Raw genomic sequence first — 26557 nt, 5'->3', positions numbered from 1 at the left:
CCCCAGCAGACTGCCCTAAGCTCTCTGCTCTCAGGAACGGGGTCTAGTTCATACTTGTACCTTCAACTATTTCCCTAAACCTGGCACCTAGTACTCCACCAACTCTTATTAAATAAATGTCTTATGCCAGCCCAGCTGTACAGTCTTAATTGGCTCCTCCTCTCCCAGCAGCTACTGGAATTAGAGATGCACAATGTGGGGGCACCCGGTTTACTCAGTTGATAGAGCATGTGCCTATTAATCTCAGGGTTGTGAGTTCACACCCCAAGTTAGACATGCAGCCTACTTTTAAAAAATAAATAAAATAAAATAAAGAATTAATATTCTTTAATAAAGAATAAATAAATAGAATAAATAAAGAATAAATATTCTAAAGAATATTTTTTATTTATAAATAAAATAAAGAATGCACCTATAGTTGCATTCCTTCCTATCTATCAAGAAATTTAAGAAAAAGAGAGAGAGAGATGTAGAATTTGACTATCACATTAAACCAACAATGGCCAGCCCCATGATCCAGGTCTTATGATGGAATTCAATTTAACCAAATCAACCACAAAAACCAACATTCATAGTGTTTTCAGCTCCTATTCTTAAAGAATATTGATTCCCAAATGCTAAAAACCTCCTAAGGCAAGGAGACGGACATCAGGAACTTATTTTTCTTTGTTCCTTTTCTTTGGTTTGGTTATAGACTCTGATTATAGAACATGCTTAAGGAGAAACAAAAGGAAACATTGATAAAGAACATGTTATTGATGATTAAAAGAAACCATAGTCATAGCAACAACAATAATGACTAACATTTACTGGGTGCCAGGCCTGGGTACCTACATCCATCACCTCTAGTCCACACGGTAATTCCAAAAGGAGGGAATCAGAGAGGTTAGGTGTCTTGGCCAAGACCACACAGCTGTGGAGTGCAGAGTCCAGGGCTCAACATGAGAGTGTGACTCACAGGAGCCGTGAGAATACTTGAGACAAAGGCGCGGGTTGCTTAGACCTACCTACATTTCTTATCAAGCAGACAAGAAGCTTCTACCGGCATTTGATTGCTGCTGCCCTCTGCCTGAGTGATGGGGCAGCAAAGATGACTTCTGTCTTCTCTGCTTGTGCCCAGAGTGGAAGGAAGGAGTAGTCATGAGAAACGCCATGAGCTTTCTTTCAGAGAAAGGTGCTGTATGTTCTTAGCAAATTAGAACAACTATTTTATCATCTGGAATATCAGCAGCTCCATCCACCTGACGGTGAACTTCCCAGAGACTAAAGCTGCCAACATTGTTGAACTGCCTCAGGGCAATCGGGGAAAGACTGACAAGTCGATCGATGCCTCTGGTCTTTGACTTTGTAAGTATTAATTTTAGTGAGGGTTCTTCTGTAAAAGCTCAGCAAAGCTCGCCGTGGAGTCCCAGGGTTCAACAACAACAACAACAACAAAATGGTAACTCACTTCTCCCATCATCACGATAAATAAAGAAAAATAAGCAAATGAACAGTTAGGGGGAGACAGACTGAGACAAACTTACAGATACTCACTTTGCTTTTAAAGTTATCCAGTTCTTTTGATACAGTGAACACAATGAAAGAATGAAGGTGCAGAGAAGTTTGTACAGTCTGATACTTATATGTGAAAATTTAAAAAGAATCTTAACACACAAGCATTAGACATTTCCAGGAAGAAAGGAAATAAACTGTTTTTAAAAAAACAGGGGAAACTTTACTCTCATACTTCCAATTGTATGTTCTTCTGTCCTATTTAAATTTTTCACCACAAAGATGTGACTCTGAAAATAAACATTTCTCGCATTGATTCGGGAAATGCTTCTTCAGCACCTGTAATGCGACAGCACTATTCTAGAAATAGTAAATAAATCACGGAAAGTCCATGCTGGCTCTTCAGCGGACATCCCAAAGGAAGGAAACAAGTTATTTAAAAATAGGAAACAGAAAAAATAAAGCTGGCGGGGAGGGCGAGGGATGTGGGGGTCACTGCTTCAGGAAGGGGGTATGACGACAGCTCTGGGACGTCATGTGAGCAGAGCCCAGGAGGCGGCGAGGACACCAGCTCTGCCGGTACTGACGGGAGAAAGAATTCAGCTCAAGGGGACAGCAAGTGCAAAGGCTCTGAAGCAAGGGTGCACTGCTCAAGGACCAGCCAAGGAACAAGCGGCTGAAGCTGAATGAGGAAAAAGAAACAGAAATGCAGCCAGAGTCAGCTCATGCCAGCCCCTGCGGACCAGCATGAGGACACTGGCGTTCATTTTGGGTGAGAGAGAAAGACAGTGGGGGGACTGAGGCAAAGGGGGGACAGAATATGACTTATGTCCCAGTGTCTGACTTGAGAGTAGACTCTGCGGGGCGGGGGGGGGGGGTGTGGCGGAAGCAGGGAGACAAGTTAAAAGCCTACCGCAATAATCCCGGCTAGAGATTATGGTGGCTTGGAACAGCATGACAACAGCATCACATCCTGGATGATTTCTGGAAATGGCGCTGAGCGAGCTTCATGATTGATGGGCTGAGGAAGCAAGAGAAAAAGGAAGGCACCAAGGATGCTCCAAGGATTTCGGCTTGAGCCACCGAAGGATGGATTCGTCGTTTGTTAGGATGGGGAAGACTACAGGAAGGCAGGTTTGCCGGGGCAAGATCAGACGTGGTAAGTGTAAATTCCCTGCACCTCTCCAAGTGAACATGTAGCACAGGCAAGTGGGTGTATGTGTCTGGAGTTCAGGCGAGAGGCCCCGGTTGGGTGCAGACTGGGGAGTCCACATCTGCATGACACCCAAAGCCACATGAGATCACCGGAGCAGGGAACGCAGGTGGACAGAGTCCTGGCGTGTTCTACATTTAGACCAGGAAGATAGAGAGGAACCAGAAGAAGGGATATGAAGGTGGCGTGTTCTACATTTAGACCAGGAGGATAGAGAGGAACCAGAAGAAGGGGTATGAAGGGACCACCGGAAGAGTGCAGATGACCGGAAGAGCACGAAGAGCCAGGAGAGCGTGGTGTCCGAGAAGTGTGTGGAGAAAGTGGATCAAAAAGAGAGTGTGTTTCTGACGGGCCGGGAAAGGTGAGAATGAGTAATGCCCAGTGCATGGGGCGACCCGAAGACCTGCGTGGCATCTGCCCAGAGCCAGGAGAGAGCGTGAGAGGCAGCATAACCTCCCCCCGGCAGAGAGATCCACGTTCTCATCCCTGAAGCCTGTAATAGGTTCCGTCGAATGACTCAGGGACTTTGCAGCTATAATGTCGAAGGCCTCGTGAGAGATGATCCCGGACTACCTGTTGGGCCCAATCTAATCTCACGAGTCCTTCGGAGGTGAGGTGGGAGGCAGAAGACTGGGTCAGACACAGGACTGAAGCCAGAGAGAAAGTCGACGCACAAACTGGTCTCAACCCACCGCTGCGGACTGTGAAGATGGAAGACAGGATGGTGAACCGAGGGACGCTGGAGCCTCCCAAAGCTGGCAACAGCCCTCAGCTGATGGTCAGCAAGAAAACCTGGCTGGGGGCCCTCCACTGCCAAGAAAGGAGTTTTGCCAATGACCTAAAACATAGGAAGTGGGTTCTGCCTTGCAGACACCAGGAGGGAGCACAGCCCTGCGGGTACCTGATGTCAGCCCAGAAAGACACAGGTCAGATGTAACACGCAGACCGTAGAATCAGCCATTTCTGTTGTTCGACCTTCCAAATTTGTGGTGAGCCCCTATGGGATCAATGGAAAATGACAGAGAGCCGAACCGGAGTGAATTCAAAATAAAATAGGTGAAGAGGAACAGGTGTTTCTGAGGCGTTTTGACAGACGCACAGAAATGGGAAGAAACCCTGAGGGTTCGCTGTAGGATTTTCTTTCTGATAGCAGTTACAGCGGATTTGTATGTTGGTGAGAACGATCCAGCTGGAAATGAAAACCGATGATGTTCCCAGAGAGAAAACCTCTGTCGGTGGAGACGTAGGCTGTGGAGGATGGCACAGAACGTACACCCGGAGAGCTGACTGCACAAGGGCAGACACTGGGTCGGCAGACGCACAAGAGGGGTGTGAGGGCACAGTCTCTCCTGAGACAGCACCTTCCCCCTCAAACAGGAAAAGTGGTCTTCACCAGAGAGTCTTCACCAGAGAGGGAGAGTGCCGGGGGAGGGGGGGGTTGAGGAGGCAAAAGGTGGGAAATCACTGCCCGAGCCACAGATGTTTCAAGGGATTTGCCACATCTGGTGATCAGCCATCCCTGCACTTCAAAACAGAGACAAACACTCCCAGAGGACAGCCAAGTACATCCAGCATAAACCATCTTCAACGCAGGCATACGAAGGACTAGAAAGAGGACGGCGAGGAGGAGAGTGAAGATAAAATCTCTCCGTTGAAAGCCAGCATTGCACTTAGCATCACAAACAAGCAGGAGGAACAAGCTTCTCGGGAGGAACAGGGGTATGATGTCAAACTTTTATGTTTGGTCTGATACTTTTCATCTAACGGCCCAGAGATTCACTTCATGAAAATGAATGAGATTCAGCTTCAGCTTCTACTTGGGCCAAATCCTGATTTTAGCACTCAGCCATTTTGTCCAAAACAGGCATCCACTGCTTCCCTGAGCACAGTGTCTGCACAATTAGCGGATGCCCTGAAGTTTGAAAGGGACTAGGGAGTTACAGAGCTGTGGAAGGACTCTCGCAGGCTGCCTAGCTCATCTCACGGACGAGGACACTGATCACGGAAAGGTGTGACGCATCTCTGGCTAGCACAGCTGCTAACGTAACAGGCAGAGGACAGAGAAGAGCGCCAGATGTCCAGGCCACCATCCTCCCCATTCCTTTTCTCCTGCATTGATACGCAATTTCATTCCTGCTAAAACACCATCTTAATTCTTTGTAATAACAGTAGGTGCCACCGTCCCCAAAGCAGCCCTCAAGGCCATTTGTGATTTGTACCTATTGACACGTGGCAATTAATTCCTTTCCTTGCCCATTTGATATCCATTGAGGTCCTTTAAACGTGGACCCTCTAAGACTGAAGGTAAAGGAAGCAAAGCGTTTCAGCCACAAACCTAAATCCCAAGCAACGATCCGTGGGTACAGCTAAAAATATTGAATTTCTAAGACTCTGGTAAGAGACATTAAGCTGAAGTCCCCGGAGGAAGTCACAAGAATAAAAATGTTGGGGAGGGGACAGAGGGAGAGAGGTTGTGGAATCCCAGAATCCTTCCATCACCTGTCTGTGAGTGGAGTTATGACAAGCCTGTCAGTGCAGCCTAAAAATTCATTCTGGTATATGAAAGCCACATCTGTGATGTGGATCATCATCTTGTCAGAATCTTCGTTAAAATAAAATCTGCACTGTTTCAGCCACTCGAAGTCTGTAGGGCTCTTGATATGCATGTGACACTGAAATGCAAAAGATCCACGTTAACGCTGAGATGAGAACCGCGTATAAAGTATGCACGTTAGCACTCCTGTAGATCCTAATGGGATGCAAATGAAACCCAGAGACAACCCCACTGGTTCGGAGACTTCAACAACATCACCAACCAGCCCGTTCATTCACTGATCAGCAGAAAGGACACTTTAGAAGTAACAGGAATAGAAAAATTCAAGAGAAATCCCTAATTGTGCCCACCAATTTAAGTAGCGGGATGTATTTTCATAGTAAGATACTCATTTCTCACATTGCACGTTTCTGCAATGCTCTTACTGCAGCCCTGCATAGCCATGAAAGGCACAATCTACAAAAACCATGTTTTGGCATACAATCAAACAATCTCATTGGGGAAAAGGCATCTCTTATGATTATGACAAAGTACACTGTTGGGTTTTTCCCCTAATCCATTCATTATTTTTCCTAGGATTTGCAGCAGGCCAAAGGGCCCAACATCTAAATGGTAGGTTATTGTCCAGCAATGTTTTTGCCTGAATTTTTTAACCAAAATTTTAGGCCCTTTTAATCGTTTTCTTTGACAAATAATAAATGCAAAATTATCCAGACCCCTTTATTTCTCAGAGAAGCAAGTGCTGTGCTTAACTGTTAAGAGAGGAGATTAGACCACAGCAGCTTGAAAGAGCTTCTTCCCAGTACATCCGAATCAATCTTTTATGATCTTTTTTACATAATGGGGTAAGACACGATCCAGCAAATTACTAGGAAAATAAGAGTTTCTTGCCTCTTATCTAGTGTTCTACTTTAGAGTAGAGGACAAATTTCATTTCTTTTCACACTTCCTGTTTTCTATAGCTACTAAACTCTGTTTGCTCCTCTGTCCTCTCCTTAAAGGTAAAACTCTGCATGTCACCTGAATGTCACCAACCATATTAGGAAAGGCCACTGGCAATCAATGACATAAAAGGTAGCAAAACTTGTTCAAGATAGGATTTATCAAAAGCCTTGGAGGAAGCACAAAGCCACTCTTCAGCAGTGTTACTCATTTTTCTGTAACAAAAAATTGGTAATCCTTACCTACTAACTATAGGAGCAGAAGACAAATGAAAGGTTTTCTGGGATGCTACCTGGCAGTTTAGTGTTAACAGTGATCACATAAAGAATTTTAAAAAGAAAGTTGAATTGCTCAATAACATCTTAGCAGTTATCATCAAAATGGGATTGAAAAAGAAAATCTGAGCAATGATGTCTCATCATGACGGTGACCCTTTGCCTGACTCTTCTGTTTGCCTGACCTTTTCTTTGAATTCATTCAAACCAATTCCCACGAGTAAACACAGATAACGCCCAGTATTTGCTTTTCTGTATATGCCATAGCATTTATAAAGCATTTACCAGGCCATCAAAGATATCCCTTTGGTGCACGTGAATAGTAATCAAAGTCTCATATTTGACCCGTTCCATGGAACTCAGATCCTTTGTTGTGATGCCTATCAATGTGTTCAGTAGCTCCAGAAAAGACTGATTGGTTTTCTGCATGATTCTTTTATCAAACTTGGCATTTCTGAGGGCTTCTTCTGAATCCCGTGTCCATATCATTTGAATTCCCAATAATCCAACCTTTTGGGAAAAAAAAAAAAGGCTTTATGAGTGTGTGTGGCATATTAATATATTTAAATAGAAGTTAAAATACCATGGATAATGGTGATTATTATGAAAATATAAGGCCATCCTTGATTGCATCAACTTGATTCATGGTTTGGAAACCTATGGAAATTCTATTCATACCATCCACCTGGTGATTACATACATAGACACTCATGAGGTGTCCACAATGTTTTCCTTATAATTTTAAATCATTTACTGTTAAATTCATATTTCCTTGCTAGATACACTTCAAGTTACTAGAGGGAAAGAATATGTCTTAAACCTGTTTTCCTTGAACTAACACAAGGTCTACACATGGTGAATACTCAGAAAAATCTTTACTGATCATAATGGCTAAGAAAACATTTTCTCCATTTTCATGCTAAAATCCATTTCTTGTCTTTCCAGTAAACCATACACTCAGTACTTTTTTGTAATTTATTTATTAAAGATATTCAGCAGGAGAAAAAAACCTTTTAAGTTAAAAAAAAAGAAAGAAAACATATATAAAAAACATGTAAGACAATATATGTGTTTGTACATATGACATATATATAACCAAATAATCTGTAGCTGAAACCTTTAAGCTTATCCACATTAAAAAAAAATCCTTGTGAAAATCTTAATTCTGGTCCAGTCTTAAATTATAGCCAGTTGTGTAGCTTACAACAGACAATGTATGAGATCTCAAATGACTATTCTGTAGAAAATACTTTCCAATTTCAATACACTGACCTGAGCGGGGAAGGAAGAAAGAAATTCAATCAGCTGGAAACCTGTTTCTTGAATATTTGCAGCTGCCTGGCGAATCACAAGATGCAAGGAGGCCTGAGACTCCTCCAGGAGAGAATTAAGCCAAACTTCCACATTACCCTCTGCCATCACAGGTTTATCCAATTCAATGGTCTCACCCTCTCGAGAGGAGATTGACAGAATGCGATCATAGATCTATGGTAGAAGCCAAAAAAAAATAAAAAATAAAAACAAACCAGCCATATTCATATAAAGAATGAATACCTCTGCAGCTCTCTTGGCAATGTTATCCTTCCCGAAGGAAGTTAAGCTATGGATTGTAAAATAAAAGGCAAAAGATGATATAAAATCAATTTCAAGCCAACAAAAAGAAGGTGCCCGTGAAATCTAGAAGGGAATACTAAGTCAGTTCCAAACAGTCTATACCTGAGAGGGGAAAGCTTGTTTTCTAAGAGAAATACTCAGTACGAAGGTGATGATCAAAAGACGTCTAGTTTCCCCAAATGAGACGGGACACCGTAAGAGCCTGTCATCCACACCACAAGGTTACCAAGTCGACATTCACAATGTCGGGGTCAGTATGATCCATGCAAACACCTTATCAGGGAAGCCCAGTCCTGTAGGAAATGCTGTGCTCCTTACGAGAGCTCCCGGCAGCACAGAACACTTTCTGATTCAAACCCAGCTCCTCGACTGGTCTTCTCACACCAGCCCCCACGCAGTATGGCCTCTTGAGAATAGAATCCTGTTTACTAAAATATGGGCTCAAATGGTGCTCTGCCACCCGTTGACCATGCAATGATGGGGACACAGCTCTGAGACTAATTCCCGCTTCTCACTAGTCCATTAGAAACCATGCCTGTCCCGCTTCCCCACCCACTTCACAGGCTGATGACGAGTACATCAAATACGGCAAACTATAGAGTAAATACGAATGTTTGTTGTCAGTATCATTCTTTGCTAAGTGGAATATCCTTCCCTTGAGTTCCGAGTTAGGACCATATTAATAAACCCTCCCTAGTTGTAAATAGACATGATCTACCAAGAAGCTCATAAGACAGAAGTTCCATGGCCTGTCATTTAAACAGTCCCTTTTCAATTCCTAAATATAAATTTGTATTTGTCATTTTATAAGAGTGAGGACCCACAAAAACAGGATCTGCCCCTGGTTGTAGAGACATTATGGTTAAGAACAAAGGACAAAAAAAGCAATGCTATTAAGTCAGGAAACAACAGATGCTGGCAAGGATGCAGAGAAAGGGGAACCCTCCTACACTATTGGTGGGAATGCAAACTGGTGCAGCCACTCTGGAAAACAGCATGGAGGTTCCTCAGAAAGTTGAAGATAGAGCTACCCTAAAACACAGCAATTGCACTGCTATGTATTTACCCTAAAAATACAAATATAGTGATCAAAAGAGTCACATGCATCCAAATGTTTATAGAAGTAATGTCCACAGTAGCCAAACTATGGAAAGAGTCTAGATGTCCATCAACAGATGAATGGATAAAGAAGATGTGGTATATATATATATACAATGGAATACTATGCAGCCATGAAAAGAAAAGAAATCTTGCCATTTGCAACGACATGGATGGAACTAGAAGGTACTATGCTAAGCTAAATAAGTCAATCAGAGAAAGAGAATTATCATATGATCTTCCTGATGTGAAGAATTTGAGAGGAAAAGTAGGGGGTTTGTGGGGTAGGGAGGAAAAAATGAAACAAGATGGGATCAGGAGGGAGACAAACCATAAGAGACTCTTAATCTCACAAAACAAACTGAGGGTTGCCGGGGGGAAGGGGAATAGGGAGAGGGTTGTTGGGTGATAGACACTGGGGAGGGTATGTGCTATGGTGAGTGCTGTGAAGTGTATAAGCCTTACGCTTCACAGACCTGTACCCTGGGGGTAATAATACATTATATGTTAATAAAAAAAATTTTAAAGCGATGCTATTTATTTTAAGAAGTAATTTCTATGAACGGTGGCTAAAAATTAGGAAGTTTAATTTGACCTCACTGTACAATGAGACCATGAGAAGCTTCCCTCTGTAACCTTGAAGTCCTAGCCCAAGTGGATTTGAGCAAAACATCAGGGAGAAATTCCTGTGTAATTCAGTACATCTTTAAAGACACATATCCAGCAAATCTACAAAAAAAAAAAAAACGTGATTTTCAATCACTAAGTCCACCCTGTCCTCCCTTCCTCTCTGCCCGTCCTCCTTCTCAAGGCTTTGTCGTAGCAGCTCAGTCTTTCCATCCTTACTGTGCTATCATTTCCAATACTAGTTTCCATGTCCCCCCTTCTATTCGCCGTGACACTGAGCCAGAGAATATTTCTGAAATATAGGTCAGGTCACTTCCCTATGTAAAAACCTCCCGTGCCTTCTGTCACGTTCAGGATGAAATGGGATTCTGTAGTGTGGTGCACTTGGCCTTTTGGAATTTGGTCCATATCTCCTTCTTCCCTTTTCCCCTTGCTCACCACTGCCTCTTCTGGGTTAAACTGTGCAACCCCAAAAAAATGTTTAAGTCCTAAGCCCCAGTACCTGTGAATGGGACCTTATCTGGAAATAGGGTCTTTGTAGAAGTCATCAAGTAAGATGAATGTGGCCCTACTCCAGGAACTGGTGTTCTTATAAGTGGAAGGAAACTAAGACACAGACACACAAGGAAAACATCATGGGAAGACAAAAGCAGATGCCAACGTGACAGGTGTCTAAGCAAAGAAACATCCAGGGTTGTCAAGTGCCACCAGAACGTAGGAGAGAAGCATGGAATAAATTCTCCTACAGAGCCTCCAGTAGGAACCAACCCCACTGGCACCTTAGATCAGACTTCCAGCCTCCAGAACTGTGAGAGAATAGGGGGTATAGCTCAGTGGTAGAGCATTTGACTGCAGAACTGTGAGAGAATATATTTCTGTTGTCAATCCAGAGCAACCCTAGCAAACTAGTACAGTTCCTCACAGTTCTGACACCCCAGTTGCCCCACCTTCGGACCCCCGTGCCTGCCCTTCCTTCTGAATGGTCCATGTTCCGCTTCCCCACCTGCCGGGCTGTGTTTCACTTCAAATCATCAGTTGAAGCACCATGTTCTTTGCAGGAGGCCTTCCCTTACACTACCAGACGAAGGCCTCCAACAGCATCCCCATGCTCTCTGTGCACAACACAAGCGCAGCCAATCGATAATTATCAACCATTAAATTGCCAAATGTCTGATGAATGCTGTATTGCATAAAAATGCCTTCAGTGTTGATTATGATCAATTCTCCCTTAGAACCCCAGGACGCGCACCATGCCTGACACGTACCCACGGGCGTGAACTTACAGGACTGGTGTTTGACTGTTTGTGATGCAACAGGCCCACCACCGCAGCGACTGCGGTCTAGAAAGACCCCACACGAGCACAGCTCGTCCTCCGTATTCCCATGTTACGCACGCCATCTGGCACACAGAGGCTGCTCAGTAAGAGCAAACCACACGCCAGGATGAATAAATGAGGGTTTACAAGGAAGCCCCAGGGGACGAGAGAACACACTGTCAAACCAGAGGGGTCACTGTCTCAGGGAACTGTGGGCAACAGGCAGCATCCCCGGGCAGCTGTGCAAATGGCAACATCCTCACATTGAATGGCTTCTCTTAGGTTCCCTGCAACTCCATGATTCTAGAAACTTCTTGCAAGTGTTTAAAAAAAAAAAGGTTTTAATCAAGCATGATGAGAAAGAGGAACTACGATCATGACAAAAATGTCTGAAAGCTGATAAAACAATCCAATCACCGAGGTAATTCTGTTGAGCGAAGGCATTATTCTCTGAACAATTGCTTTCTTTGGTTTGTCGAATTTCTAAACACCTAGCTTAGCACGCAAAACCACTAATGCTACACACAGTGCATTCCTAATCACGTTTAAACTAGTTGTTACTCAAATTTACACTTTGGAGATTAAGACATCACACAGTTCTGAAGACAAATGGGGCCCAGAAGTTTGCTTTTCATCACGGGTTGAGAGCGTGAACAGGCGGGGAGGTCACCCTTTGTACCGACCAGAGAGCTACTTCATAAAGACAGTGCAAGTTTAAGAGATGGCAAGAGCTGGCCAGCAGTTCGAAGTAGGCAAACCTTTTCGTGGAACTTGACGGTTTTGATGTTGTCGAACACGTTCAGCAAATGGGCCTGTATAGTGTGTGTGTCTGACGCCTGCCCCAGGATCTCCAAGAGCGCAGGGTCTGAGACGAAGAAGAACCGAGGAAAGCACAGCCGTTTTTTCTCCAAGTACCTGTGTGGGGAGAGGCAAAGAGATACTGTATAAGCACACACAGCAGGCCTTTCTAGAAATAAATTAATCTGGGTGGGGAAAGATCTTGAGACAATCTCATTTACCCATATTCTGTTCAATGTCTTGTTTTGTTTTATTCCTCCTCTTGCCAAGTAGCATTCCATATTTGGAAAGGAAATTTTTTTTTACAGGATTAATAGGTGAATTTCTTCAGCTTTCACAAGGGTAAGGTATACATTTGACTTCATCTGGAAAACTGTACTTTCTTGGTGGAGGACGGGAGCAATTACACACCAGGAGTTTAGGGGGCGTTAGATTTGTTTGCAAGCACAGTGCCGTGTCAGCAAAAGGCTGCATCTCATTCTTGGATTGCATCTTAAAGAATGCAATGAATCCATCACCAAAACAGAAGTAAAATCCAGCTCTGAATAAACCATATGAAGAGGTTCTAGTGCTGCTCCCTGCTCCAGGATGTACTGAAACCCAGGGAATGTTTCTGTCATTGCCCTGCTTTCAACTGTGCTTTCATTTCTCTATTTATTTTACAGCGACCCTTTGTGCTATGGATATAATTTTTCTGTTATTTTCATATCCGTACCACTGTAACTTTATTTCCTTGCATACTTCTATATAATTATTCCAGTTTTCATTGTAATTCCTTACATTGTAAAATCTTACCAGAAATCCTTTTTAAACTTTCATCTTTTTTTTAAATTTCTGTTCCTTCCTTGTCATGTGTATTATTGTTTCATTCCTGTGTAAAATCATGGGGGAAATGTTCTTAGTGCATACAGGCAGAGTCTTTTCTAGGAAGGTAGAGTTTTTACTAAGGACAGTGTAGACCAGAAGCCAAGCCAGCTGCACCCTCTAGACCACACTTGGCCGGCCACCCTTAGTCTAATGCTAGACATGTGTGTCATTGCGTAGGAGGCCCAGCATGAGGGCAGGAGCCAAACTCTGTAGGACAAAAGAGAGGACTTTTTTCAGAGGCTGAAAGAAGCAAAGAAAGGAAGGAGACAGAAGGGTAGATTGTGGAAGTGACGTGCCTCTAAAGTGACAGAAATGGACAAGCTTTGCGTGCGATGTAATCTTCCTCCTCAACGCTCATGAAATACTCAGTAAAATACAATCGTTTTGGCAATTTGGATTTATTCACTTTGGGCATGTGAAAAAAAATACAAAGTCTGGCCTCAGAGAGGGGGCAGAATAAGACCGCCCAAGAGTCTCTGTTTCCAACCTCCTCATTTTCCTAAAGTCTTACTTTTATGCTCAGAGTGTTTCATGTTGTTTGTTTTAGCTTTCCTTTCCTTACCCTGCAAAGGCGAATTTTATTTTAAATATCCCAATCTATCTTATTCGTAGAAGCTTAATCTTTATTCTTTATTGAGATAAAGAAAATAGGGAATTCCTTATTCTTTATTCTTATTGGTAAGAGTAAAAACATTCTTACCAATTCATCCCCTTTACTTGCTGTCCCCTTCACAGTAACCTAGTCTGATTCTGATGAGGAATCAGGTAATGTTGTCTCTTCAGTGAGACAAGACTGAAAGGAGACACATGAAACGTGACAACAAAACCTCTGTGACAGAGTAGACAAGACAATTTATTCCGGACTCAGAAGTCCCTTCCGATTGCTGCAGACCCTCATCAGCTGGGAAGGGTTCTTTTGTGTAAACATTAATATTCCAGTGTTTATACCAGGAATATGTGCTTTGTCCCATAACCCTTCGGGAACCAAAAGTCATGAAAAGCTCAGTAAAAACTATGAATAATTTTAGAGTAAACTTATTCCTCCAAGGAGTTATAAAACAATGTCAAAGAGAGCATGATAAAAAAAAAAGAATGAAAAAGAAAAGAGGAAATAAGGAGTGTGTTTGCATGCATGAGTGTGTATATACAGTGGAGGGTGGGAGAGAAGGAAGCAAAGCAACAAATTCAGCTGCAGAAAGACCAGTGATATGACTCCTCAGAAAGCTTCTCAGGGGCAACTGAGTCCTGCATGATGTCCTAGTGATTCATGCCCCTCAACCGTTCCAACATGAAGAGCTCTGAGAGCATGGAAGCTTTCTAATCCTTTTCTTCTTTCCCTCTGGCCTGAGTCCGGTGGTAGACTGCATGGCCATCAAGCTAGATCTCTAGCCAAGAACCTTTAGAGGCGCTGCAACATGGCTGGTCGTGCTAATCATTATGGTTAAAAAGAACGGTACATGATCAACCATTCGAAAACAAAAGTCCTTTCGTCAAATGTCCTTCAACAGTCACTTGCTTTCATTCAACAATTTTATAAAATGCATCAAATCCTTCATACCTGAGATTCTATTTTTTCTAAAAATCTATTTTGGAGGATTCACTTGCAAGTAGTTTTGTTGTATATTAAAACTAGTATAATATTGTATGTCAATTATACTTCAGTAAGAATAAAATATAAATGAAAGCATGTGTAGTTAACTGTTTTTATAATATTACTATCTAACATATTTCTGCTCACAAGACTTGATCTTGACTAGCCAAAGGAAAAGAAAAGAAAAATATCTGTTGCTCCTGGAATTCACCCAACCTGCTTCCTATACCTGTGTGTGTGTGTGTGTGTGTGTGTGTGTACACCACAGATGTATGAAGCCTCATTTCTATATAATCTTGACTACGTGTGTACATTACACAGTTCATATTGTTCTTGGTTGCGTATAATGAAATATTTTGTCTCTTCAGATGCTTTTCCAAGAAGGAAATCAGAAAAGTAGGTGTATTAATTTTAAAAAGCAAAAACTTTATGAGAATGTTTGCAAGATCTTGTTCCAGTAATGGAAGAAGCCCTAAGTCCCCTTATTCCAAAACATGAGGTGCTGAGCTACCAGTTTTATCTGTACAACAACATCAGACATGAACTAAGTTTCAGCAAAAGAAAATCAATATTCCTAATGCTGTCTAGTCCCTCTAGTCCCGTTCATCTCTGGGATGCTAAGGCAGGTTTCCCAGGGCCAATTAACTTACCCAGTGAGGGATTTCTGGCACATTTCCAACTGGTCCAGCAAATGTGGTAACAGCTGCCCCATGGTCTCATCCCCAACACAACACTGAATGACATTTGGCATTTCATGGGCCCGAGTCATAATCTTCACCCAAGATTTATCGATGTTGGAAAAGCGCTTGGCTTCCTACAGAATAAGGTGACAACACACACTTGGACACATCTGTGATCTCAAGGTCATAGCATCTCACAGACCTTCCACTGAGACCAGATTTCTGACCAGTCTGGATACCCCAACTGTACATGCCTGAAAAGTCACATGTGTTCTATTACAACTCTCCTTCTGCACCATCCCACCCCCTTCCTTAAAGAAGATACCCCCATTATGTTAACTAAAAGAAGACAGATACAAAAATGAAAATACAATATGAGACAGCCTGGGAGGGAAGAGCACTCCCAAGCATTTTTGACAGTTATCTCTAAATAAAGTGAATTTTATGTTTTTCAAGTTTTCTATTCTGAGAACTGAATTGTTTTTATATCTAGGAAATAAGGCAAACATTTAAAAATAAGATACAAAATTAGGGGATGCCTGGATGGCTTAGTCAATTAAGCATCTGACTCTTGGTTTAAGCTCAGGTCATGATCTCAGAGTCCTCGGATCAAGCCCCACATCAAGCCTCACATTGAGCCCCACATCAGGCTCCCTGTTTAGCAGGGAGTCTGCTTCTCCCTCTTCCTCTGCCCCTAACCCCGCTCTTGCTCTCTCTCAAATAAATAAAGTCTTTTAAAAAAAAAAAAAAAAGACTCCCTCTGCCCCTCCCCACCTGTGTGCACTCTATCTCTCAAATAAATAAATCTTTAATAAATAAATAAATAAATAAAACAAAATTAATTACAGTATAACCCTCATAGATTTTTTTAGAAGAAAAAAGTGGAAAATATGGAGATTAATTTGAAAGAGTAGAAATAATTTTTGTTTTCTTCCCTTAAACTTCCTATAATTTACCAATAAGTATGTAATATCAAATAGGAGACCCAGACACCCCACCCAGCTCCTTCAATATTGTATGTGACAAGTTTCCACTATTAAGTCCAATTTGAGATTCACCTCCCCCCAGCAAGAAGAAACTCTTGCCCAAATATAAAAGCAAAACTAAATACAAATACTTAAAATTTCAGTGTGTGGAAACATTTCAGTGGTAGGTAAAAAATACATAGGCCAACAGATCTGTCCTCTATAACGACATTGAAAACTTGTCACGGGAAAGGTAGGAAGGCCGAGCACAGAGAGCGTTCAACATAATTGTGCTTCTAAAACCCAAGCATATTGTTAAAACATTGCAATTTTGCAAACAATTTAAGGTAATTGAATAAGAATCCTTGAGATTTGGTAGAAATGTTTTTTTTTATAAAAATCTCAAAATACTACCCTCCATTTTCCCCGTGAGATGATTTAATTTGGTAACAATCCTGAGAAGTCCTTTTTTTGTTCTGGAGATTTTTCCTGCCTGTTTCCACCTCCCAGTTTTCCGGTGCAGATATAATTGGGTATACCGTTCAGCATGGTTGTTTTAAACTGTCAGTAATAGCAGAAGAAATTATCCTACCATTGTCGAGATAACAATTCCATAATTCTACACTGTTCCAAATTCTACCTTCAAATTACCTGAAGAAACGTATCAATTATGCAGGCATCTGTCCTTTGTTTTCTTAACCCTCCGCTTCCTACAAAATGGCCCAATTCTCTAGCAATTGCATCCCTTCTTCTCCACAACGGCTCTTTAAAAAACAGTTCCAAGGCAACAACAAAAAGATTGAGGGGGGTGTGGCTCAAGAGAGGTTGAGCTATCATTGCATTTTTAAAGGAATTATTAGCTATTAGACAGTTCTCTAAGCTAAACCTCTGATGAAATCCTAAGGACAATATCCAAACCTTGGGCAGCTGCTTAGCAATATCTCCTCCAACAAAGACAGCCTCTAGGTAAATCCACAAGTTCTGCACCATCATCCAGTTCTCAATGATGTCTGTTGAGTTGGAAAGGCACTGCACCCACTTTTGAATCTGGGCCTTGAATGGCATATTGTACCTAAAATGGAAAATACGTTCAGCATTTGGGTGGTAATTTTTTTTTTTAGTGTTTTCTTTTTATTGTTCTTTTCAAACTGAAAGATTTTTTTTTAATCCTAATCTTTACCCATTTCTTTAGGACTTTATGTTGCTGGCTGTTTAAAGTTTTATTTATTTAAGTAATCTCTTCATCCAACGTGAGGCTTGAACTCACAACCCTGAGATCAAGAGCCGCGTGCTCTTCAGATTGAGCCGGCCAGCTGCCCCCTGTTCCTGGCTTTTAAAATGATGCTACCAAGTGACAAATTCATCACTATTTATTGTACATTGCTCAACTTGTTAGCAACTTAGACTTGACTCCACCCAACTTCCAGAGAAATAAAATGCGAGTCAGTGTTGCTACAGCCAAGAGCATAATATTCTTTCTGCTGACCTTCTGCGCCCATTCCAGGAACTCTCTGGCTTTGCATTTAAATGGAGTAATTACAGAGACGCTAGTGGAGACCAAACAACTAATTCAATTTTCAAATATGACAACCTCTGCGATCTCTCTAACCTCCCCTTTTCTGGGTCTCTTTCCAACTTCCCACTCACTCATATCCACCCACTCATGATTGTGTGTGTGTGCGTGTGTGTGTGTGTGCGCACATGCAAGTGTGCATGTTAGGGCTTACACATCTGTACGTGTACACTCCGAAAGCCACTTTTTATAGTTCACCTATAGCTCCCCTTTTTCTTTCTTGAGACAGAAACTGACGTGGTCTTGCAATGTCTTTTATCCTTCTCTTTGGATACAGAAATCCATTTCTCCCTGGACACAGAGCTGCCCAGTTACAGTACAGAATTTCCCAGCCTCCTCTGCGGCAGCGTGCAGTCCCAGGACTAAGTTCCACATCAGTAGTTCTTAACCTCAGCTGCAGTCTGGGATCATCCAGCAGACCTTAAAAATGACTCATGCCTCCCGGACCCCACCTCCAGGAGACTCTCATTCGACCAGTCTGAGATGTGGCCCAGGCACTGGGATGGAAGTTCCCTAGGTGTGTCCAGCTTGTAGCCAACTCTGAGAACCACTGTTCTGGAGGAGCAGTCGCAGCACGGGACAGAAGGGGAATTACGGTAGAGAAGGACCACACTTGGACGAGACAGAAAAGTAAGCCAGACAAGGCCTAGGTCCCTGATGATGAGGTGGAGCTTCTCATCAACCTTAGAGATTCCTTTATGTGAGAGACACGCAAACCTCAGTCTGACGCACGCAATGTCTTGTGTGGTGCCTCTATTATTTGCAGATAAAATTCTAAATGATTCCACTGCCTATTACTGTTCTCCCTCTTCTTCTCCCTTTTGACACTCCTATTCCAACAGACTATGGACTTGAAGTCTTCTCAAATATGAGTCATATTTGTGAATAAAATTTTCATTCCCATAGTCTTAATTGTTAAATAAACTGTTTTAATACTGCACATTCTCGGGGGAGTATTTATGTTTTTCATTACAATGCAGTTCACGGAGATCTTTGTTTTATTCACTCTTCTTTCCATAGCACCTAGAAGAGCACAGGGCACACGTAGGTGTCCAACAAACTTGTACTGCATATGTGTTCCTCACACAACTCTTGTCTGTGACTTCAATGTCATTGTAAGGAGAGTTGACCGATCCTCACATAAATAATTTTTACTTAATTTATAAGTCTACATTTTCTACCTCCCTAAGGAGTGCTATTTTCCATCCATCCTTTATCTTACTTAGGTATGAATCACAACCGAATTCATTAAAACTCTCAAATCCTGAGCAGTTCAGAGTCAAGATTACCAATGGACTAAATCTCTAAGATCTAATTGTATACTCCAGATTACTCACTTCAAACACTCAAGTGAACCAAGTAAATATGGAGAGAAATTTTTATGCAAACAGTATTAAGGGGTTATTAATCCTTACATTAAAATTACTGAAACACATGTATACACAGAGTAGAGTGATATTTGAAAGACAGAATGCAAAAAACTCATATCTCAATGATACCCACATGATACCCTATCACCAAATATTTGAGAAGATGCTAGAGAACAAGAAATTATTTCCGACAGAGCAAAGGCAGGCAATGAACCAAGGAAACATTCAGTTCATGAGTCTAACACTCCTGTGTCCAAAGCGTGAAGGCTTTGCTGGGAAGTGTCAGGTAGAAATGTTAGACTAGTATCTGACTGAGCTGTTTTACTTCTCTTTATGAATTAAATTCCTTCTCCATCTTAATCTGTCATCTCATTAAAGTATGGACACAACTAAGAGTTTCTAGTCCACATATGTTGGCACAATGATTTCCCAAGTAGATGATTATTCTGAAAATCAGCCTAATTTCCCCTGGACTCTGGAGCCGGTCGAGCTGTCAGCTGTGCGGCGAGGCTTGTCAGCAGCAAAGCTGAAAAGTTCCGCAAGATCCGAGTGGCTAATTACATGTTGTGTTATTTTGTCCAGTTGACGGTCTCGGACACATCCCACAAACAGGAGATAATGAAATAAAAACGGGATTATACATGCTGTGGCAGAGGAGAAAATTACAACAAGGATTTTTAACATTTAAATGATATGGGGGCTAAGGCTGCCTCTTAAAAATGAATTTCCCTTAAAAGTGTTTGTTACGATGTTTCCCGACTCTCAGGGGAGCGACGGATGGACTTCTTACCTGTTGCTCAGTAGGGAGCCCAGCAGCATCAAGCTGTCCTCCATGCTGGCGATGATTTCTGCGGTGCTGTCTCCCCGTAAGAGGAGCTCTCCACGGGCTTTAAAGCTGCCAAAGGTGAATGCTTTGCTGTCCCACTCATTCATCACCTGCTTCAGCTTCTGCTCAATGTCCCTCTCTTTCACTGCACTGATGCAGATGTCCTATTAAAATTGCAAGCTCCCGTTGGATTACACGCAAGTCACACATCCTTCGTCAACAGTCCAGATTCAGCAAAGGTCCTGACCTCACTATTTGCCTCGTACGTTCCTATACTTTTTTTCCAGCTATAAAATGCAATATAAGAAATGGAGCATGTGTATGAAGATATACAATTAGGGAAAGAGACGAAGATGGAGCTATTACTAAACAACAGAACCTTAAGTTGGAAAACTTCCCATCAAACTCTACCAGAAAGAAAGATGACAGAAAAGACACGCAACAATGGAATGCTATTCAGCCATGAGAAAGGACATCCTGCCATTGGCAACAACATAGACAGAACTTGAGGGCATTAGGCTGAGACAAGTCAGACAGAGACAAATACTCTATGATATCCCTTACATGTGGAATCCAAAAACACCAAACTCAAAAAAGAACCAAGGAGAATGGTAGTTACCAGAGGCTGGGGGAGGAGCAATAGGACAGATGTTTTTTGTTTTGTTTTGTTTTTAAAGATTTTATTTATTTGATAGAGAGAGATCACAAGTAGGCAGAAAGGCAGGCAAAGAGGGAGAGAGGAGGAAGCAGGCTCACCGCTGAGCAGAAAGCCCGATGCGGGGCTCCATCCCAGGACTCTGAGATCATGACCTGAGCTGAAGGCAGAGGCTTTAACCCACTGAGCCACCCAGGCATCCCAATAGGACAGATGTTTAAGGGTACATACTTGCAACCAGTAGATGAATAAGGCCTGGAGATCCAATACATAGGACAGGGATTATAGAGAACAAAACTCTATTGCAAATACTAAACTTCCTAATAGACTAGAGCTTAACTGCTACCACTGCTAGACAAAATGGTAACTATGTGGTCAAGAGAGGTGTTAGCTAATGGCACAGTGACAATCATGCAGCAATATCAGTGTATCTACTCAATGCATTATATACCTTAAACTTAAACGCTGGTATATGTCAATTATATCTCCATTTGGATAAAAGCAGATCATGTAAAATCCTTTTAAATTTTGAAACTCTAATCAAAGACTCAAAGTTTACTGTGTATCTGACTTAACTCTAGAGCCAAACCGATGCAGTATGAGAGGAGGAATTAACAGAAACCTGACTATCCCAGGCTCCTCTGCAGCCACATTTATTTCTGGACTATGAGCCAAGCCCTGTCCTTGCCCTCTTCTCCTCTCATGCTGCACTCCCTTTCTGGGTGAGCTTATCTATGCCTATAGCCTGTAACCTTTTGTGTCTCCATTTAAGACCCATATCCATTTGCCGACTGGGCCTCTGTACTTGGATCTATCAAGAGAATCCCAAACACAGTCTGTAAAATATCAGATTCATGCCCTAAGTTCTCTGCACCTTGTCATCCAACTGATCCCCTTCCAATAATTTCCCATCTCACTGATTAGCACACTCATCCACTGAGATTTCTCAGCAGGAAATCTAGGGTTCCTCCTTAACCCTTCCCCTTTTTTCTCCTACCATGTTCCCCCGCTCACCAATTCTACCCAGCTTTGCCTTCTAAATATCTTCTCAATCTTCTCTCTCCTCTCCAGCTTCACTGTCTTCCCTCTCATCCAAGATACCATTATCTCTTGTCTGAGATATTCTTATAACCCTCAGTTGACTGTCCCATCATTCCCAGTAGCCCTCCCCCAACCCTTTCTCCATGCATTTACCACAGCGATCTTTACAAAATGCAAACCCAACCATGTCATCTCTGCTCAAAATATGTCTCCCAGATGGCTCCCCATGGGCCCAAAGACCAAATTATGCTGGCAATCTTCTGGTTTCCCAAACACACCTCAGACCTTTTACACATGCTGTCTTACCTGCCTGACACTGACTTCTGGCACTTTCCAAACCTCTCCCTGCCCTACCATGCAAGCACATGGACACATACTCCCCAGCAGTCATGGACATGCACCCCAGCATTGCCTGCTTTAACACTCCCCACCCCCATAGAGCTTATTATTATAGTCTCTCCTAGTGCAGATACTTTTACTTCAATGGTATTTACCCCATCTTGTAACTATACGTTTATTTGGATAATTATTTCACTACACAAATTATTTAATGATCTGTGAATGCAGGAATGTATCCTTATGTTCCCAGCACTTAACACAGAACCTGTCATGAAAACATTTGTTGAAGGAAGGAAGAGCTGAATGCACTGAAAAGCATTTTAATTGACTTAATATGGTTTCCTGGTCCAACATTCTGTAATGTAGGAACACCATCAAAATAAACCCTATGGGGGAGCCTGGGTGGCTCAGTGGGTTAAAGCCTCTGCTTTCGGCTCAGGTCATGATCCCAGGGTCCTGGGATCGAGCCCCACATCGGGCTCTCTGCTTGGCAGGGAGCCTGCTTCCTCCTTTCTCTCTGCCTGCCTCTCTGCCTACTTGTGATCTCTCTCTGTCAAATAAATAAATAAAATCTTAAAAAAAAAAATAAACCCTATGGGACCTTCCAATCCCCCACTGTATCATACTTTCTATCAACTGTACCTCTATTTCTTCCTTGTATTTCAGAAGAGGTGCCTCCATGATATTTCTCAATCTAAAGGCTTCATTCCCCACATCCAGACTATGCCCAGTGAGAGCAGCTATCCTTTCCCAGTGCCTCTCCATCATAGCCTTACTGGCCATGTGCTCCAGGAGTGGGCAACATTCACTGAAGTCATCAATGGTCTTCTTCAGATCCAAGAAAGCCTGCCAGTCCTTCAAAGCTCGGGGTAGCTTCCGACACCTGCGAAGTGAACACCATGAGCAGTTATTCAAAGATGAGCCTGGTTGTATCTCATCCAAGACTCTCTCCTAGCATTTCTATCAAAAACAGTCATTTTGAATATTATCGCATTTTCAAATCTCATGACTGAGAGGATATCTGTTAATATAACAAACCTATACATTATAGAAGATCGTTCCTCCCAATGAGGAAAGATTTTTTTCAATTTTCTCATAAAAATTAACTAGAAAAAAAAAGGCATTATTTTAAAGGATAGAGGTGCCTCCCAATTCAACTCAATTCTACTAACAGGTATTAAGAGCCTTCTAAGTACAAAGCACAACAGAGTGTATCAGGCTGTCAATCAAAAAAAAAAAAAAAGTAACAAATAACCCTCTATTTTCATTGGGTTCAACACTTAAAAGAATAAAGAAAAATCAGAGCGCTCCTGTTTTTATTATAGGAAGTCATCTCACATAAACTTCAAATGTTGGTAAGTGTAACATAAATAGAGATCATCTCCCTCCAAGATGCAGAAAAGCCCTGGACCAGACCCATCCAGGTTTAAATGATGTGCTTGTCTCACCGCGCACACACAGGGGTAATTAATAAATAGTGTCTGACAGGGGTGATGTCAACAGACAACAGCAAGGCAGCTCGAGATGTGCTTGCAAAACATCTGGGGGTGAGAAGAGAACTTGACAGCCTATCAAAAAAGAAAGCATTTGAGATTCAATAGCTCTGGGCGTGCTAAACATTTAATTTCTCACCTGTTCTGGAACTCTGAAAGCTCGCTGTTGATTTTTTCAATATTCACTTCTGACCAAAGGATATCATGATAGCTATTTACAGTTTCTATGACGGTGTTGTATAGAGTATATATTTTCTGTAGAAGATTTAATTGCTTCTTTATTTCAAGAAGCTGAGGATACTGAGTAACCGGCAGCCCAAAAAGCTCCTCTCCTCCGGTATAGGAGATATATTTCCGATAGATATTATCAAATTGATTCTAAAGAAAACATAAGAGGAAACTCAACGAGACGACTGACACATGAATAAACATGTAAATTTCAAAAGCTTGGCAAAGAAGCAAACATGTATGATCTCTGAGCACAGACAAGTAAGAATAGTAAATAACTACAGCTAATTACATAGAAACTATCTCCAATTATAATCATCCCAAATCACTTTTTAAAAAGTATTCCACAATAGGCCTTTCTATATTAAGGGGGGAAATGCATGTGTCCAAAACACCTTAAGGCTTTGGTTGTTTAGGAGGCCATAGAAACGAGAAAGATTACCTGAAACATGATAAGCCTATCACTGGCTTCCTGGGGTTTCAAGCCACTGGCCATTGGACCATTCTGAAACAAAAAGTTAAATATAAAATAGAATGAAGTGTTGCCTATGGGTTTTTTGTGCGTCAAAGTTAGCTTTCATGCATGTCACATCATTGACAGGAAACTTCATTTTTTAATGGTAGAAAAAAACTCAGGAAAGTGTCTCATTTGGAAATATTTTCAAGTCTAAAAAAATCACAACTTCCAAATAATACCATGACAAATACCACAACTTCTAAATTTCAAGAAATTTTGAAAATTAAAAACTAATATTATTCATTTCTTAGGTCACACAGGCAAAGAAATGTCAATAAGCACTTGATAAGAAGCCCATATGTCTGGTTTTCAATTAAAACCCTAATGTGTTTTTACCATTCTCATATCTATTTGCAAAGTGACCTATAATCTTAACATTCCCAACAGGTTTTCCTACATTAAACACCTACAATGGGTAGATTTCTGCACTTCTTCATCCATGAAGTTAGTCCATGGATCCAATCTCATAACTCCACAAACTTTGTGGTTTGGTGTGTTTTTCCTATATAGTAGACACAAACTGTACTCTTTACGCTACATATTTCCTTTCTGTAGTATATTATAATTGGCTAGAAATGTGTCTTATTATACAGCTTATTCCCAGTAGGAGAGTTGGCACTAAAACTCTTGAATGACTAAAACATGAACTCCATCTGTCTTGTTCACTGTCTTCAGCACCAAGGACAGTGCCTGGCACATGCGTGAAACTCTGCAGTATTTGTAGAACCAAGGAAAGCTATAGGTCTGTTTTAACTATATGTGAATAGCATTTGTCTACACAAGTTTAGAAAGTTATCAGACAACCTCAGGAACAGAACAATGATACAACATGGACAGCACTTTTTAAATTCTCATTTTTTAGACTGCTCTCATTAAAATAAAATTCCCACTCCTAGGGAATTTCATTAAACTTGACATAAATCTTTGAACATTTTGCATGCTCTGTTCGCTCTTCCCCAAAAACACAAACAGAAAAAGCTGGAGTTGTACCAAATCATAGTCCAGGTAGAACTGGTGACAGTCCTGGAGGAAGACCTCCACGGTGCTGATAAGCTCCTTCCGGAAACCAGGCTGCAGTGAGACTAATTCATTCTGAACTTCTCTGGCACGTGCCAGAAGCTTCTCCCAAGAATAACGCAGAGTATCAACTTTGTCCATCTCTTCCTTTGCTATCAGAAGCCCGTATTTGTTAAGCAGGGCATAGGATTCCTACACAAAAGAAGGAAAATTTAATTTCTGCCAGTTGGACGCACAAACACACTCATTTAAAACATTAAGATGGAAAAGACCAGAATGCTCGGGAAACTGCCCCAAAAGTTCTTCAATTCCTCTTGCAAATGATAAAAGCTTAAATGAGCAACTGAGCCCCTATGCTTCAGTTTCCTCATCTGTAAATTGGGAGAATTCCCTGACTGCCTCACAGGATTTTTGCAAATATCAAAAAACAGCATTTTAAATGAATTTCAAACACTATAAAAACTATAAATCATTATACAAATAAAAGGTATTTTACTTAGACCCCTAAATTGTATTTCAAGATTTCAAAATTATATCAAGTAAATAAAAAATATAAATTAATCCAACTGCTATTAATGAGGATAATAAAATAAATCAGGGTTTTAACTCTATCCAATTTCATTGTGTTGGCAAGAGGTTCCAATATTAAGACACAAGAAGGAACCTGTGCATCAAAGCCTGAGCCAAGTCATTGCCCTCAAGATGCAAAACCCTAAACTACTCTCTTGGCAAAAGATTAAAACTGGTTTTCGTGAGAAAGGGTTTTCCCTAAGTATCCCTGCCCTACTCTGCCCCCATTAGCTCTCCCTATACAGGTAGAATGAAGAGCTAATCATTACTTTGAGGAAGAGACTGCTGATTTGGTCAAACCTAGCCCAGTGTCTTTTTCCCCCTTTCTTCTTCTTCCTTGAATGCATCCCTATGGTCTGTACCCTAGGACCCTTAAAGTAAAGCAGGGTAACAGAGGGACCTGCAGCTTTCCAATTCTGCCTCTGATGTGGGAGTTTCTTCAACAATTCTGTTGATATGATGTCCACAAGCCCATTGTGCATGTGTGTGGATTTGGGTGGTAATGGGAATATGGGAGTTGTACACTAAGTCACATCTTCTTCCAAATACTTCTATCAGGAATAAAGGTTGTATTTTGATCTTGACAACAGTTAGGTGTTTGTTTGATCTTTTCTATAGTTTTCTCTGAATTCACAGAAAGGGGCAAACTGGGGTGTCAGTTAATTTGCCTCCCCCTTCAAACCCCCAGCAATGCTCCTGGTTATACCCAAAGCAGGGACTCTTTACCCTATGTTTCAATACCCAAAAAGGGCACAGTGGACCATATTGTTGGTCCCAACACAGCAACGGTGCAAACACATGGTCATCTGACTCATTTTCATACTAATTTGAAATTTTCCAAAATTCAAATAGGGATGCAGAAAATGTGAGACTAGTATATAATCCTCACCATCA

The 26557-nt window shown here is 41.6% G+C and overlaps 1 protein-coding gene across 1 annotated transcript in view; it reads right to left on the bottom strand.

The window, feature by feature from the left end:
• DNAH5 (dynein axonemal heavy chain 5) overlaps positions 1 to 26557 on the bottom strand; it is a 168892-nt gene that overhangs the window by 124665 nt on the left and 17670 nt on the right. Inside the window, exons 9-19 of the mRNA XM_044233758.1 lie at positions 25067 to 25285; positions 24002 to 24064; positions 23471 to 23709; positions 22481 to 22721; positions 19768 to 19967; positions 16953 to 17106; positions 15040 to 15203; positions 11892 to 12048; positions 7751 to 7963; positions 6764 to 6988; positions 5207 to 5379 (exon numbers count right to left, since the gene is read on the bottom strand). Of these exons, the coding sequence (XP_044089693.1) occupies positions 5207 to 5379; positions 6764 to 6988; positions 7751 to 7963; positions 11892 to 12048; positions 15040 to 15203; positions 16953 to 17106; positions 19768 to 19967; positions 22481 to 22721; positions 23471 to 23709; positions 24002 to 24064; positions 25067 to 25285 (2048 nt within the window). The remainder of the gene's footprint in view (positions 1 to 5206; positions 5380 to 6763; positions 6989 to 7750; positions 7964 to 11891; positions 12049 to 15039; positions 15204 to 16952; positions 17107 to 19767; positions 19968 to 22480; positions 22722 to 23470; positions 23710 to 24001; positions 24065 to 25066; positions 25286 to 26557) is intronic.

Source organism: Neovison vison, chromosome 1 (assembly GCF_020171115.1).
Source record: "Neovison vison isolate M4711 chromosome 1, ASM_NN_V1, whole genome shotgun sequence".
NCBI lineage: Eukaryota > Metazoa > Chordata > Mammalia > Carnivora > Mustelidae > Neogale > Neogale vison.
The sequence above is the reverse complement of the archived record's forward strand: the minus strand, read 5'-3'. Positions and strand labels throughout refer to the sequence as shown.